Here is a 17,539-nt window from a genome sequence, read left to right as displayed (position 1 = left end):
TATTCCAGCACTATCAACTATGAACATCCAAACACAGAAAAAACAATTAAAACAATAAAAGTATAAAATAAATACAAAACCAACAAAATTAAAGCTGGATGTACATATTGAAATTGTAGTTACTGTACTTTGCCTTTGTGTTTTAGTTGCTCACATTAATACAAATGTTTTTTTTTGTAAATATACATTTTCTTTCTAAAAAGGTATTACATGGATCTCTACTTAAAAAAGATATTACAGCATCCCTACAACTGTACCTACAACACAGTTGCCTGGCCAAAAACACTTTGAAGCCATTTTTCTCAGTTTTAGTGTTGGCGTAGTTGCTCCACTATGTCTTTGTAGGCCAGAATTGTTGTTTCCTATGGCTAAAAAAGGGGGAGATTGAGGGAAAAACTTTTAGCCTTTAACATTTTTTATTGATTTCCTGCCAAAAAAATTCTGAACAACAATTGTTTCAATCTTGGTTGTACAGAATTAGTGTTACAACATAGTAGTATCATCAAACCACCCACCTTCTCGATCTGCCGTCAATGGCTACAGACTTAAAGGACAATTCCGGCGCAAAATGAACCTAGGGGTTAACACATGTGTACCGAATTCGACCGTTCGCTGGGATTTGTTTTCATGCTAGTCGAATGTGACCAGTTTTATTGCAAACCGCTAATTAGCGTTTAACGCTAGCCTTCGGGACACACGTACAGTAAAAAGAAATTTCTATTCTATTTCTATACCACTAACAAGGCTCAAAATAGCACCACACTTACACAGTAGCATAATGAGGGTCTCTACATGTAAACCGAAGCATTGAGAACTTTGTAAGTGTACAGGCAGTTTATTAAAGGGACACCAGGCAACGTTTTCATGTTAATTACTCATCTTCGTCAAGTCAGTATATGGTTAAATTACTCATTACAGGGCGAATGAAGACTCTCGCCCGCCCCTACTGCCTGTAGGAATAATATCATGCTTGCAAGTTCAGTGTATCGTACCCGCCGACCCAAGCAGGATCAGTTTACATCCTGCATACAGCACAGAGGCAGGCTAACGAAACGCTAGCTATTGTTGCAAACGTGTGTATAATGGCAGAGCCAGCGAAGAAGCAGCGAAAACCCGGATGGAAGATGCAAAGAAAAGGAAAAGAGCTTCAGACCGAGTGAGGGGGAGTTTCGTAGAGAAAAAGCATCAAGCTTGCCTGGTGTCCCTTTAAAAAGAAATACATTACCGTTCACGTCTGGTTCACATATGTGACCCTGCAAGGCGAAACCAGTCGCTTTGATAAAAATTACAAAATTAAGTTATTGTACTCTAAGTTATTGTGCGAACGGCCATAAACTAAACTTTCCAACGATATGTTTATCGAGGGTATTGCAAAAAGTATCGCTAAGATAACCGCATCCAAAGTTGGCATGGTTCTCCTGTCACGATACGCCAGAAGAGGAGAAAATCACCTTTTTAAGTAAATTGTCACATACGATAGTGTGAGGGCACAGCTATGATTAGCCTTACGGTAGCATGACTTTGAAGCGGATGACTGACTATGCCGTTTCAACCGTGCAATGAGTCTTTTTCTGCCCCCTAGTTAATACCTGGGACTGTCATAAGGTGTCACTATAGAATATAATTAATGTATTTCGGGGGAAGTAAGGGGAGAGCAAGTTATGTGTACACAGATTGTGTATACCCAGAGAATGTCTAATAGGAAGCCTAGCCTACTTTTAAAATGCGCTAGCCTACTTCAATGGAAAACTTCTCCTGGTCCCTAAAATGACGCCAGGATATTTCTAAAAGTTTGTGCTTTTGACCGTTCGTGCCCTGAAAGGCAAGTCTTTCACATTCATATTCCGTTACATCTGCCAAGAACGATATAGAGCTGACACATTGAGTAACGAGTAATGAGTAGACCAGGGCTATTCAATTAGTTTGTAATGGGGGCCAGTTCATGAAAAGTATCACAACTGAGGGGCCGGAGAAATGCGGTTTGAAATATGAGTAATCACATTACTGAGAATGAAAACGTTTAGCCTACTTGGTTTCTGACAGAAATTACGTTTTGTGCCAACATATTGTAGAAACACAACCACGGCTTTTATTTGGTGGACGGAGGTGCAAATCATCTCCTTCACTTTCTTTGGTTATTATATAGTCTACGATTCACTTTAACCACAAAACGTTTTGCCGTCACCACATTTACAAATGCAATTTACCTTCGTTAGGCTATTGGTGATACTTTTTGCTTCGAATCGCAATTGAGTGCGCATTTAATGTGACATGCCACATGATTTCCAAGAGGCCTTTAGACAGGCTCATTTCTGACTTCACTAGACTATTATTGCATTATGTTGTAAGACGTGAAGAAATGAAGGACAACGGCAATAGCCTAGGCTACGCACAAATTCATCATTCACTAAATGGACACAGAGAGACTCTAAGTTTTTCTTTCGCTATCGTTGCGAAAAAATAGCCAGGCTACTATATAGAAATACTTTGAAATTCCCTTTGAGTCGGATCTGCTCCACCTTTCCACCAAGTTTTGCAGAAATTGTGCCTGTGTTTTTTTTGCGATATTGTTGACAGAAACTATTTGTGTGGTGCAACCTGTTAAATATTAGTAGTTCATAAACTCCAACATAGTGCCAATTTAGGTATGATAAGGGATCAGATTCCAAAAATAATTCAGTGGAAATGCATGGATTCAGTTGCTTCCAGTAGCAGCAACTGGAATCCATGCATTTTCACTGAATTATTTTTGGAATCTGATCCCTTATCATACTTAGTCATAGTCATAGTCAAGTTTATTTATATAGCTCAATTTAAAACAACCTGTGGTTGACCAAAGTGCTCCAAAAAATAAAAAACATATATATATATATATATATATATATATAAAAGATAAATAAATAGTTAATATAAGACAAAATGAAACAAGACACACACATAAAAAAAAAACACAACAGGAAAATAAAACTAAAATAATATGTACATATATATAGCCTATAATTACATTCCACAATTCATTTAAAAGCCATTAATAGCATATGTTCTTTTAACTTGGCTTTAAAAGCACCAATAGTTGGTGTAGATCTAATGTGAAAAGGGAGGTTGTTCCACAACTTGGGCCCAGCTACTGAAAAAGCACGGTCACCTTTATTTTTTAGACGACTATGAGGTACTGAGAGCAATTGTTTATCTGATGACCTCAGAGTTCTGGGAGGGCAGTGAAAGTGTACAAGCTCACTTAGGTATTGGGGAGCTTGTCCATTTAAAGCTTTAAAGACAAAAAGAAGAATTTTGTAATCTACCCTAAATTTCACTGGTAGCCATTGCAGAGATTTCAAAACTGGAGAAATATGTTGTGTCTTTTTAGACTTGGTGAGCAGTCTTGCAGCTGCATTTTGCACCATCTGAAGTCGGGATAGAGTGGACTGAGTGACACCAAAATAAAGGGAGTTACAGTAGTCCAGGCGGGATGAAATAAAGGCATGGATCAATATCTCAAAGTCTTTGTTTGTTGGTACTCGTCGCTCGACTTATCGTGACTAAATTCAAGATAGCGTCGAACGGTAAAATTCCTTAAGGTACTGTCTGTATAAATCGTCTTGTAAATAAACTACCAGGGCTTTTTCAAAGTTCTCTATGTCTCGTTTTAAATGTCAAGGCCCTCGGAAGTCTACCAATGAAGTATGGAGCTACTTTGAGACTTTGAGCCTCGTAAATGGTGTAAAACAGTGATTTATTTGCATGGCTAGGCCGATGCCCGAGGCACCACAACGAAACACTGTGTTGGTAGCATTGGCTAACTAGTGCCAGATTTCTGAGTGCAGGGGACAAGCCGAGGTGAGCTATGAGACATACATTCACACTCGGTATCGTGTTTCAATCACACCGGAATTATCCTTTAACTTTGGCCTTGGTGCCCTGATGTGTGGCCCCACCAAATATGCCCAACTGAAGGCCAAGTGGCCTTGCCCCTAAAATTATGAAATTCCAAGCCTGAAAGTATTTATCAGTAATACAGTGGAAATTAGTAGAAATGTGAATATTTGGTTAGCATGTTGATTTACGTTGTGTGCCCCTACATTTTCTGACTGCGCCCCTAACATTTTCAATCGGGGGCCACTGCGCTCCTAGTGGAAAAAGCTAGTCTGGAGCTCAGAAGAGTTTACCAGACTTGCTTATCATGTCCCACTTCTTCAATGAACTAGGCTTCAGCTTAGATAGGTTATGAGTTTAATGTATAAGTATAAGTATAAGTATATATACTCTTTTGATCCCGTGAGGGAAATTTGGTCTCTGCATTTATCCCAATCCGTGAATTAGTGAAACACACACAGCACACCGTGTACACACAGTGAGGTGAAGCACACACTAATCCCGGCGCAGTGAGCTGCCTGCATCAACAGCGGCGCTCGGGGAGCAGTGAGGGGTTAGGTGCCTTGCTCAAGGGCACTTCAGCCGTGCCTACTGGTCAGGGTTCGAACCGGCAACCCTCCGGTTACAGGTCCGAAGTGCTAACCAGTAGGCCACGGCTGCCCCTAATGTTGGCCTTACCAGTCCTGTGTCAGGTTTATGAATATAGATAGAATTTATACTGTACTTAGGAGAACCCCCCCTTACCATTTCCATCAGGGTCAACAGCACGAAAGCTGAGCTTGTTTTCTCTAACAGCCTCCTGGAAATGTTCCTCCGTCTTCTCCATGATCCAACGCTGCATTTCCTTAGCACTCACACTGTTGTCATGGTTCAAATCCACCCTGCAAAACACAGTCAGTCAGAGTAGTACAGTGGGATTTACATGTCACTGGAGTGACTAGACCAAGATACCTCTGTTGCTACCCAGGTGAAAAAGAATATGAGTATTAGAAATATAATTGAAGAATATTAAGTTAATTATGAGTATACTTCTCTTTTTTGTGCTTCATTTAAAGCAGGGGTCTCAAACTCAAATGAGCTGAGGGCCACTTCTGCCAATGTCATCTGATTGGAGGGCCACGTCAGTTTTAAAGAATAATACAAAAAAAGAACGGCTATTTCCTAAAATGCAATGTTTTTTTTTCAAATACTGTATTTTAAAACACAAGACTACAAACAGAAAGTGCAAGTCTTTTATCTATTTTTAGACACCTGTGCTAGCAACCTTAGCTTATAAATAAAATAATGATAAAATAAATATTAATACAAATTATAAAAACAAACATAAAAACATGTAGGCCTATGTGTGTGTTTCACACCAAATAAAAATATTTTCCTCTCCTAACGTTTTTAAACCTGGCAAACTAGGCGTCAGGGTTAAGAAAGCAACACCATTGGATTTTTATATCAAAATTTTCATGGCTTGAAAGTGGTCAGAGATAAAGTCCTACTGTAAAACCTTTGAGTATAAACAAAAGTTTATGAAGGGTGTAAATTTACCCATCTAATTTGCCACTGGATGGCAAGCACCTCAAATTATGCACCTTTCAGTAAATACTGGATGTTGAGCATATTTGAGCAGGTTTACTTTCTTTGTTGTCATATTACCCACATAACAAATTAACAGGAAAACAGTAGGCCTAAGATGTATACCAACAATAGTAAACTATTACTAGCCTATAACCACAAGGCCTACAATAAAGTATCCTGGTCAAGTCAGTTCCTATCGCGGGTGACTTTGTAGTTCTTCAGAAGTTCAGAGCCCTATTTCTACTACCCCTGCTGTCTGTACCACATCCATTTCGGACACTATCATCACGATTACCACTGCAACCTCCAAGCTATGTTGGACAGAGGGTCGAAATAAATAATATAATATAATTATATAATATTTTATAAATAAAATAAGCATGGTATGCTTAGTGAACACTGTCGTATACACGCAAAGGCGGATTTGGCCCCGCGGGCCGGGAGTTTGAGACCCCTGATTTAAAGTATGTATTTTCAAAAAATATACTTAAAAATAGATTCAGTACACTAGAAATATATATTAATTCTGCAACACTACAAGTGTCATATCAGTATACTTTTAAAACATGCATTTTACTGTAAGTGTACTTTAAATTGTACATAACTTACTTCAAATAGTGTATTAAATTATACATACAGTGCAGTTATGGAAAGTTTAATATTTTTTCACGTCATTTGTATTACACTATTAGTGTGCTCTCTCAAAGTGTATTTTGTGTCACTAAATATAAGTGTCCTAATGAAAATAAACAAATACTATAATATACAAACCACAACGCATAAGAAACGCTTAACAAACTAAGTGCACGTTGAACAGATATGCCTTTAGACCCCTCTTGAAAGACCCAAAAGTATCACTTAATGCAGTTGCATACATGCTTGATTAGTGGCATTACAGTGTACTTTGAATATGTTACCCATAGACTGAAAATGTAATGACGGTATCATGCAAATACACAAGAAGTATAGAGTATATTCTCCCAGGTGAAAAACGTATGCTGAAATAATACTACATCTTTACATACTTCAGTATACTTGCAGCTACACTAATGATGAGTACATTTCCAAGTGGGTTCATGATTGAGTGAACTTAAAGGGGAACTTGGCAACTATTTCAACGTGATAAACCCGTTTAGAAATCATTTGGATAGTTAAATGACCTGTTCCGGTGAAAATGGTGACTCCAGGCGGAAAACCAACCTTGCAACATTGAGACTACCATCCCGGAAAGAGAAGTGAGAAACAAGAAACTCGTTTTAAATCGTGTTTCTTACCTTGTAACATCCACATTGTCTGCCGAACTTATGCTAACCGTTTTGCTAGCTTGTAAACAAATCCATGTGCTTTATCGTTACCTTTTTCCACAGTTTGAAATAGCATAATGCACAATTTCTCCAGCAGAGGGGGAAATACTGCCAAGTTTTCCTTTAAAGTGTGTTATTTTTTCGCTTAACTGAAATTGTGCTTAGTTCACTCAAAAGTGCAGTCAGGGATTACACAGGAAGTCACGTTTGTGTTTGGGTTTATATTTAAATTTATTAGCAGACTCTTTTGTACAAAAAATGTTAATTACATTTTAACCAAGGACCAAGCGAAACACGCCACAGAGTTAGCTCACCTCTCTTTACCTTCTGTATTTCCTGAGAAATTCCACACAGGGTTTCATTTTTGTTTGGGGGACAAGCTGCCCCCACTTTGTTTCCAGTTTTTGAAGCCTGGCCTGCCTACAGGGGCCGGGTTTTTAACAGTGTACTCACAAAATGCTGAATTTGACAAAAATTTTATGGGCTTGAAATCGCGTAAAATCCAACTGCACCTTTAAGTTGAATTGAACTTGTATCAAAGTACAATTTCTAGTTCACTTCATGTTAAAATTGTGTTAAAAAGGAATTTCAAATACACTCCAACACACCAAGTATATTTCACCTAATGCTATTGCATACATGCTTGATTAGTGGCATTACAGTGTATTCTGAATATATCCCTTTTTTGCCTCACACTTTCTCTTATTGACAACAGACCCACCCCTCCCCTTGGCACAGATTAAGCATCTTAGAACATTTGGGTTGTGTAACTCAAAGAAACTGAAAAGATTCTGCTGAAGAGCGATTAACTAACAGAGGAGTTACATGTGTTGTCTTTGACTGATCAAAGACCAGACATGCTGCTGCATTTTTTTGCCCAGGTTTAAGATGCAAATTAGACTTGTAACAGGGTGTATGAATGTAGCCTACCTCCTACACATGTTAAGTGGATATGTCTGATATAAGATTTAAGGCGAGACACTACAAGTGATTTTTTTTTTAACTAGGAGATATCACTATGAAACTTCCCCAGTGATTACTTACATTAATATGAAAAAAAAAATTATTACAAGTTTTCTGTAATTTACTGTTTATGCAAATGATGCATTATCTAATTAAATATGCGCTAATTTGCATACATTTTACAACACAAAATCTGAGCATTGGATACAGCCAGGTTCAAAATTATGTTTTCATTGTGTTCACATATTAGATGGGGAAAACATTAGAGGGATTTATGGATATCTACTTCGATTTTTGCCATGTTTTTAGGCATAAAATGTAATATGAATCAGGCTAGGAATACAAATCCATCTGTTACAATCTTCTAAATATAGCTAGGCATAAGACTAGAAAGTTTGGTGGGTAACACTTTATGGTAAGGGTACATGAATTATCATGATTTTATTGCATGAATTAATTAGGGATGCACGATGATATCGGCCTGACATCAGTATCCGCAGATAAAAGCTTCATAACATAATTATCGGCATCGGCCGATATGAACATTTCTGCCAATGTGCCTGGCCGATAAGGTGATCTGTTAATTATGTGCACGCAAAGCAAATGTTTACGTTACTATGAGCGCCAACAACATACTTCGACATGGTGTGGCCGTATGTGTGGCAGTATTTCCAAATTCCGGAAACCGGAGGGGTAAAACGATACTCTTTTAACGTTACCAATTTAATTACACATCTTAAGAGCCATCATCTTGAACTCTACAAAGCACTAAGCCAGAAAGAACAGTACCAGCTAAAAACCGTGATGACGCATTGCTAAGCTTTTGTTTACAATGCAATCAGTTCCTAAAGTGTGTAACGTTGACTGACGTTAGAAAGCTAGCGTGAGATTCATCAAGCTGTAGCTGTAAAGTTACTAGCCTACGTGTTGTAGGTCTCATTCATTTTATTCTACAGACTGACATTTTAAGTTTACAGGGTTACAGCTGCATTTCTGTTCATTTGAGAACAATGTGTCATATTGTCAACAACACAGTTCTTGGGGAACTGTCTTGTAGGCTACTGTTCAAGTATGACATTTACATGTTTATGTGAAAATTTTAAGCTACTTAATAAATGTGCCATATTTGAAATAATTTAAATATTTTTCATGAGTGAATGTCTATTTTGTAAATGATACAGGGTTGAATCAAAGTAAAGTTTTTAATGTCCCGTATTGACAGCAAGTAGCCTACGCTATCATAAAAACAGGTTAATTGTAGTACAGGAGAAACTTTTCAATGAATAAAAATTAGAGATGAATATCGGCATCGACAATCGGCCAAAATGAGCTTGTAAATATCGGCATATCGGATATCTGCTAAAATTCAATATTGTGCATCCCTAGAATTAATTAATGATTTATTACTTCATTCCTTAATATGATGATCATGAATCCTCAGGAATTTACATGAACAGCACATTACCTAAAGCATTAGGTATGATGGGCACATCATTATGAATTATAATTTATTAAGCATGATCATGATGATTTCTTTTTCTGCCAAAAATGTGGCCATCACTAATCAAATTCTGATTTAAACACAACTTGTGCCGTTCTCTTAACACATGCCATTGTTCACACTTTAGTTGAGGGCCACAAACATGATGAACTCATGAGTAATTAACCTTAAATTCATGTAATCATGATGATCATGCTTAAAAAATCATAAATCATAATGATGTATCCACCCTACCTAATGCTTTAGTTGATGTGTTGTTCATGCATGAGGTAATGAATGAGATATTTTGAACCCATGTAAATTCCTGATTCATAAGATAAAGGAATGAAGTAATGTATAAATTATGAATTAATTCATGCATTAATTCATGATAATTCATGTACCTTTACCATAAAGTGTTACCGTTTGGAGGAAACTCATTTTTGAGAAAACAGCCTTGAAACACAGCTAATGAGATTCTGTTCTCAGCCTAGACGCACCTTTGAACTTTCACGATTGGTTGCTGATACAAAGGAAGTGTCCATATTTGGATCACATAGCATCATGCAGGGAAAACAGAGCTTTCCAATGGTACTACACATGAAAGTGCATGCAAGGTTAGAATGCTAACTTTTGGTGAATTTAGGAGAAATATACAGGCACAAGTAAACACAATGTAATGAAATAAACACCTAAATGTGTAAATCTTGTAGTAGTAGTGTGAAAGAATACATGCTAAGGTAGCAAACTACCCAAAATCTCGAAATTGGCCAGTGCATGAAAAAACAATGTTTTCACCTGCCGTGTCTCACCTTAAGATGTCAATAATGCAGTAGTGTAGGTGTAGGTGTCAATGCAGAAGTGCAAATACATTACTTTTGGAAAATGTCAATCAGCTTTTCCCTGTTCCTGCGGGGCTCAGAGTCCTCCTCAAACTCTTCAATTTCTTTGCCAAGGAAAACTTCCTTATTGAAATCTCTGTTGAGATGTCCATCCATTTCCATCTTCACTCCATTAAGATGGTCTGGTGGAAGAATCTCATTTTCTTCTTTGCTGTTAGCCATTTTTTCTTTAAGTACAGAAACATTGGCAGGACGACCATGGACATCAAGAATGAGCAACACAGAAAGTAGAGTGCAGAAGCCTGTCCACATGCCGCACTGGGCCTTCTTCCCACCAGTCATAGTTGCAAGTGTTTCTAAACAATAAAAACAAAAAACACTGTATAACACCATACCCTAGAAACCAGCATAGTAATCACTTTAATTACAGTAAATAAGGGAGGGGGCACTTTATCTGGTTCATTCGGTGTCAAATCAGACAAAATCCAGAAAAACGGTTGCTGTTCCGTTTCAGATTTTGCTCAAAGTTTGTGTACCTAATATTTTGGTCCCAAAACTAAGGCCCAAAACATTTTTTGTTAAATTCCAATGTTTTCATAATCTTTTGTATTCACATGGCAACAATCATTATTTTGTAATTATGTTGTATTCTGCAAATACAATACTTTATTAATGTTGAGCCAATATTTGAGGTCTCTGCAACAAAATGAAGATATTAAGGATAAAATAAGGAATTTTTGGATAATGTTCATAAGACTATCACAAACTGGCTTATCCACCTGGCGCACCTGGATCATTGGTCTAATTGGTTGAAGGACTATCCAATTGCGTACGGAGTCATTTGAACTATGCCCGTTGATCACACTTCTTGTGCAGTAGAAAATACAGAGCAGACTCCCCAGACTAATGTTCAATCTTAAAAGATTGAGCTGGGTCTGGTGATAGCCAGGCTAGTGGGAACCTAATTAAGGTACATGGTATCATGAACCCTAAGAAAAACCTGAACATTTTCAAAGGAAATCTGTCAATCTCTGCCAAGACATGATTGGATCATTCATCAGGTTAATGAACCAAAATAAGCGTCCAGATCAAAACAAAAATGGTTTACTGAACACAAAATCAAGCTTCGGCCATTGCCTTCTCAATCCCCTGATCTAAAACTCCATAGAAAAAAGAGGAGAAAGCACAAGTGTGGACCTACAGTAGGAATCTGGATTTGGATCTGGGGAGACTTTGTAAAGACGAACGGTTTTAAATTCCTTGCTTTGTGTTCTCCAACTTTATGGAGTGTCTATTACAAGCTGTTTTATTGGCAAAGGCAGGCATAAGAAGGTATTACAAGCAGGGGTGCCAATCATTGTGAGTGACATGTTTTGTTAAAAGTATTTATTTCTTTATTAGATTTTCCTTTTTCTCAAAATAAATTTACTTCCCTTCAAGGTTGGATTTTTCCTCATTGTTTTCATTGTGAGATTACAATAAATCACAAACAGATTGCTTTTTATACCCGTTTTATTATTTATTGATATTGGTTCATTAATTGCTGAGTGGCAACAAAACATCTAGTGGGAGTGTAACTATCGCGTGCTCTTCCCTCCTTGCAACCACTACCATAATGTCAACCTAAAAACCGCCATAGCAACCAACATATAACCAGTGTGTGATGTCAAAAAACCAGCGGGGGGGATGTTTTTTTTTGTAATCATGAAAAAACAAGCAATCAACAGGCCTTATTATTTTTTCAGTTAAAGGTAGGCGGTAATAACGGTAGGTATTACATTTCGAACAGTTCCCTGCTCGGAAGTTCGCAGAGATGTGGATAAAAGAAGGGCGAAACGCTGCAGGTGACGCGCCAACAGGAAAGCCCAAAAAAGGCCACATGAAGTCCGACATCAGAGCAAACGGTTTACTTCGTCTGATTAGCTGAATTATTTTGACATGATATGAAATCTTAATCGATTAGATTTTATGTTACGTATTACAGTCTGATTGAGTTGCCCGTTCGCCTTAAATCCTCTGCCATGTTTGCGTGATCCATGGCCGAAACTTAATTAGGCCATCTCCCACATCGCAGGTGTGGCCATAGCAGAAAATTAAATGTTTCATGTCTTTTTATATACATAATTTGCAATAAATGAAAGGACACATGAGTATATCTTTCTTAAACAGTTCAATTAATTACTGATACTTCTTAAAATATAACTTATGTAAAGGAAATCTATTAATTTTAAGATAAATTACGGTCGCCCCAAATGACTTTTTTAAGGTCGTTGCCCTATTCATTTGAGTTTAAAAACACTAAAATATCTTTGTTTGAAGTTTTCACACACATGCATGTGTAGACTACACTCCAAATGTTTAGAAAATAGCCAAATATATTATTATTTCAAGTATTTTAAAAATGGGCCTCTCAAAGGCCTTATACGTCATTGACCCAACTACTAAAAATGATTAGCTAGGTTAGCTAAGTCACATGGTTAACATAGTTAGCATGTTAGCATTGTTAGCATGCTAGTTAGCATAGTTAGCATAACTACTAAAAATGATTAGCTAGGTTAGCTAAGTCACATGGTTAACATAGTTAGCATCGCTAACATAGTTAGCATGTTTAACAAAACTGCTATAAAACGTTAGATAAGTAGCATGGTTAGCATGTTAGCATTGCTAGCACTGCTATAAACATTAGCTAAGTAGCATGGTTAGCATAGTTAAAAATCTTAGTATAACTGCTAGCAAACATTAGAGCCATTCCAACTTTCAGTTATCGTCAAATATCTACCTATACACAGCCATTAAACTATTTGAATATCAACATTCATTAAACTTCCAGTCTGTCAACAACTTTTAAACTATTTACCTTCAACTTTTAAACGGTCTACTTTTAAACTATCTATTAAACTAGCTGTCTATCAACAATTTTTAAACTATCTACTGTCTATCAACAACTTTTAAACTATCTACATTCAGCTTTTAAACATTCTACTTTTAAACTATCAACTTTTATTAAGCTATGCAACCACCATGTCTATCCTAGCATCACCGTAGTAACCATCTCTGTATTATCTGTTTTAACTATACATGATATTTTACATCACAACTTTAGCATTTTCATGCACTGGTAATTCCTTGGAATTGCATTTCTAGTTATTATTATTATTCCCATTAAATGTCTGCGTCTAATTCAGCTTCAACCGTTTAATGTAGAAACTTCATTCAAACTTTGTAACGTAGTCATAGGTCTTGAAAAGGACACTTGAGGAATGTATTTTTCGTTTTTGTAAACTTTATACTTTTTGAGATTTCACAATGGGATAATTAAATTGATTTGAAATCGCTGTCTTTTAAAAAAAAAAAAACATAGTCCAGTATTTCTTTCGAAATTGAAATGAAGTTGTATGGCCTGGAGTATTTTTTTTTTTTTAAACGGCGACGAAATTGTGAATTTCCAGAGCGTGTTACTCCACACTCAGCAATCGACTCCTACGGACTTTCCCCTGAAGATGGCAGCAAAGATGGCAGCAAAGATGGCAACATTTCCGGAAAGGTGCTGGCTTGATGAAATTCATTCTGGACTCTCTATCCGACCACATAAAGACCTCGGGCTTTTCTCAATACAAAGTACGCTAAAGAACGGTCTCCCGTTCTTGAAAGTTCGAACTTGAAAAGTTAAGATCGTGAGTCCAGACTCTGGAGAACGCGAGGACACAGGACGCTCAATTTGCAGTTTGAGACAGCAGCTTTCTTGCCAACAGCAGCTTCTCTCGGAACAGCTCGGGAGTCTAGTCATTTACCTATGGCTCTATTGGTCTACCCAGTATTTCTGACATTTACAATAAAATATATAATTCACCAGCTTGTTTAAGTTTGTTTCTCATTGATTTTTTTTTTATTAAATATTAATAAGAATATAGGCTATTCACTTGCCGATGGCGGGAACAACGTTTGAAGTTCGCAGTTTAAGTGACAGTTATGATTAACGTTAGTTGTGAAGCCTGTAGCCTACCGTTTATAGCCTAAACATGGATCGGATTGTAGCAGCAATTATGATAGGTAGGCCTATTATGTATCAATGCTGCCATTTCTCTTATGTGAGTGTCACGGCTGAGCTGACGTAATGCATTGTGGAATCTTCAATCCACCAAGTCACCACCCGATGCATCCTTGCTAAAACTAACGATTCGAGAACACTTCCGGGAATGTTATGCGTTCTTGAATAAATGCGAACTTGTGAATTGGAACAGTACTTTGGCGGTGATTGATGACGTTTCAGAACGATTTTCAAGTTCATGAGAACACAAGTATAGAAAAGAACCCATATTGAGAAAAGCCCCTCGGGATACTTCGGGTTGGCTTTAGGGACCCTCTACTCACTACCACATAAGTGTAATGTTGTTTGGAACTGTAGAAGAGGTATACAAATTGCGTTTTGTAGCGGCGAAATGACATGCCCGGGTCACTTCCAGGCTAACGAGTTTTGACTAAAAACGGTAAAATCGAACTTTCTCAAAACACATCCGAATGACATGATTTAGATGTCAACTACAGATTTAGTATGTACTCCCAATCATCCGTAAATTGATCTAAAGTGCATTTTACTCCGGATAATTCCTTTAAGGGTCGTATTTATTGAAGTAGGCCTAATCTAAAAGTAATCCTAAAGTAATCAGATTACGTTACATGTTTTTGGTAATCCAACTGATTACGTTACTGATTACAAAAATTGCCATGTAATTTGTAGTCAGTAATGGATTACATTTCAAAGTAATCTGACCCAACCCTGGTCGTAGTGTTATCCGATTGCGTGCAGTGAGATTTTTAAATGCATGCTTGTTGCCGACCCTCGAGTTGGGCCATTACATTGTTCTTTGCCAGACCCTTAATCTTTCTAGATTATCAGGGTCTGGATTTTCCAGGCTAGAAATGTACACTATTTTTGACCATTTCTGAACTTACTGCATGTTACTAGGCTATCATCATCATAACTATTCCACCTGTGTGTGCAAAACAGTTTTGGCTACAGCACAAATATTTCCATCCATAGATGAAAATAAGCAAATCTAACCTCTGAATTTCTTTTCAAAGTGCACCAGATTGATGCATTTAAATGTTAAAGGACAATTCCGGCGCAAAATGAACCTGGGGTTAATAACAAATGTGTACCGAGTTCGGCTGTTCGCTGGGATTTATTTTCATGCTAGTCGAATGTGACCAGTTTTATTGCAAACCGCTAATTAGCGTTTAACGCTAACCTTCGGGGCACAAGTACAGTAAAAAGAAATCGCTATGTCTATACCACTAACAAGGCTCAAAATAGCACCACACTTACACAGTAGCATAATGAGGGTCTCTACATGTAAACCGAAGCATTGAGAACTTTGTAAGTATACAGGCAGTTTATTAAAAAGAAACACATTACCTTTCACGTCTGGTTCACATACAGGGGGGCTTGTGTCCCACTGCAGTTTAGGTCTAGTGACACCCCTGGTACAAATCAATATGGGGGGCTATTTTGACTGACAGGGGTGACCAAGAAACTAGCAATTCTTGTCAAAAAAAAGTATTGCTACACTATTGCTACACACTGATACTCAATATGTTGTCCAACGGTCAATATTTTTTTCCCATTGCACCGACACTGGATTTCAGGGTTCCCCCACCTGCCAAATCCCACTCTAACCACTGTAGGCCTACATACACATACTATACATAAATACATAAATTGTTCCCTGTTAAATTTAAGTATTATATTGTTTTGTATTTGTATGTCGCTTTGGACAAAAGCGTCTGCCAAGTCCCATAACCATAACTAGAGAGTGGTCTGACGTTTGCTGTGGCAAAGAATGCCATCAAGCCTCAAAAAAAAGAGAGAAAAACGAAGTCACGTCATTACCCACATAACAGTTACACGCCAGTTAAATGTCAGTAAAATTCCTGAAAAATACTAAGAACCAGTTTTTTACATCTATTGCTTTTCTGGTTTTCTCCTGCTTGAATTCTAACTGGAAATGTCAGAAGGCGGAAGTAAGCATAAAGCTCTTCAAAAAAGGCAGAAAAACCAAGGGAACCACATTTTGTCTTGGTTCATTGAAGATATTCGTTCGCCTTTAGAAGTTTGTTTGAGACAAACACAAGTAACAGTTAGGCAACTTAGATAATTGGATTTGCGTTATATCATCATACTTTTAAGGAAGCTTCACTTGCTAAACGAGTCTGACCCATTGCGATATAAGGTTACGAGATAATACTGTCATCAAGGCCTTACCCCAGCAAGGCCGACCACTTTGCTGGTTATATTTTGCGGGGCTTAATTTTAACGTTACATATGATAGCATTGGGATTTTGCATGTGGTGGTGGTATATGGCACAACTGCTCATAGCAGTTTATGTTAGCCTACTTACCTACTATGGTTTATGTTAGCCTACTTACCTGTTGTTGGTGAGTTGTTTACAACGCGAACGTTATAGGCTACGTGGTTGACCCGAGTTTTGGTCAGCCAACAACTGAGAAAAAGAAATACATTTAGGTAATGTAAGCTAACTTAACCGTTGTTAAAAAAAAAAAAAAAAAAAAACACTAACGTTACCCAGATAGCCTATTTGCACCTATAAATGTCAGGTATCAGTCCTCCAGCTGTTCTGTAACGTTACACGTGGCTTCCTCAAAGTGGGGTGGAGGGGAAAAAAATGGTATTGTGGAAAAAAATCAAAACAGCCTTATCCTTCTAAAGTCTACGTATGTCTATGGTTTTGACCAGTAGTGATGTCTGTACTGGTACGTTTTAACATTTTTGATCTCTGAGTGGCTTGTAGTTTGCGGAAATAGCATGAGGAAGTGACAACACGAAAATGCCGGTATTCCACCAATCAGCGAGAGGGATATAGAGCTGCACAGTCCCGCCCCTCCTCCGAGAGAGTTTAGGTGCCGGAAGTAAATTCCCATTCATGTCTCCTATTGACGTTTTGGAAAAATCCGTATTAGGCTAACCAGCCAGGGGCGTAGCAAGCGTGGGGGATGTGGGTGTTATAACGTACACACTTTTGCTGAAACACGATTCTATCCCCCACACTTTTTGTCAGATTAAAACGAAAGTAAAATATATGTAAATAAACGCTCACGTAAAGAGTTGGAACCTTATGTCTAAAAAGGGCGGGCTCTGATAACGCGCACACACAGAGAGACTAGGCCTGTCAAACTCGATTCCTTTTAAGGATCCGGGTTATTCTGAGTCACTCACTAAACTGATCCGGGTTGAACGAGTCACTTGAGTCACTTGAGTCAGTATTGCTAAATCGCAAAGAAATTCAGTCCTACGTTCAAGCAGTGCAGTGGGGTGCTTCATTTCGTTAAGTGCCTTCTCATGTTGGATGTGGATCCTCCATGATTTGAAACCAGGCTTTTGCAGTACTTGCATTTAGCCTAAGAGTTTTGCTCTCCTGGTCAAAGTGCATCCACACATTGTTCATCTTTTTGGTGCTCATGTTCAGAAACTTTGATCTTATTGGCAGAG

At 37.8% G+C, this 17,539-nt stretch overlaps 1 protein-coding gene across 2 annotated transcripts in view; it reads right to left on the bottom strand.

Moving 5' to 3' along the window:
* The window catches only part of sdf4 (stromal cell derived factor 4), a 46,671-nt gene extending 29,835 nt beyond the window's left edge, over positions 1 to 16,836 (bottom strand). The window contains exons 1-4 of one of the 2 annotated variants that reach the window (XM_076276219.1): positions 16,616 to 16,836; positions 16,459 to 16,532; positions 10,066 to 10,387; positions 4,618 to 4,754 (exon numbers count right to left, since the gene is read on the bottom strand). In XM_076276219.1, coding sequence (XP_076132334.1) covers positions 4,618 to 4,754; positions 10,066 to 10,373 — 445 coding nt within the window. In that variant the 5' untranslated portion in view covers positions 10,374 to 10,387; positions 16,459 to 16,532; positions 16,616 to 16,836. The remainder of the gene's footprint in view (positions 1 to 4,617; positions 4,755 to 10,065; positions 10,388 to 16,458; positions 16,533 to 16,615) is intronic. The other variant, XM_076276220.1, reaches the window with a different exon arrangement.
* Between the last annotated feature and the right edge of the window lie 703 nt (positions 16,837 to 17,539).

The sequence above is a fragment of the Alosa pseudoharengus genome, unplaced genomic scaffold (assembly GCF_046254945.1).
Source record: "Alosa pseudoharengus isolate Yale_2024_CS ecotype anadromous, Long Island Sound unplaced genomic scaffold, YU_APseudo_1.1 YU_APseudo_1.1_scf_9, whole genome shotgun sequence".
Lineage (NCBI taxonomy): Eukaryota > Metazoa > Chordata > Actinopteri > Clupeiformes > Clupeidae > Alosa > Alosa pseudoharengus.
This window is presented reverse-complemented; position numbering and strand designations above follow the sequence as displayed.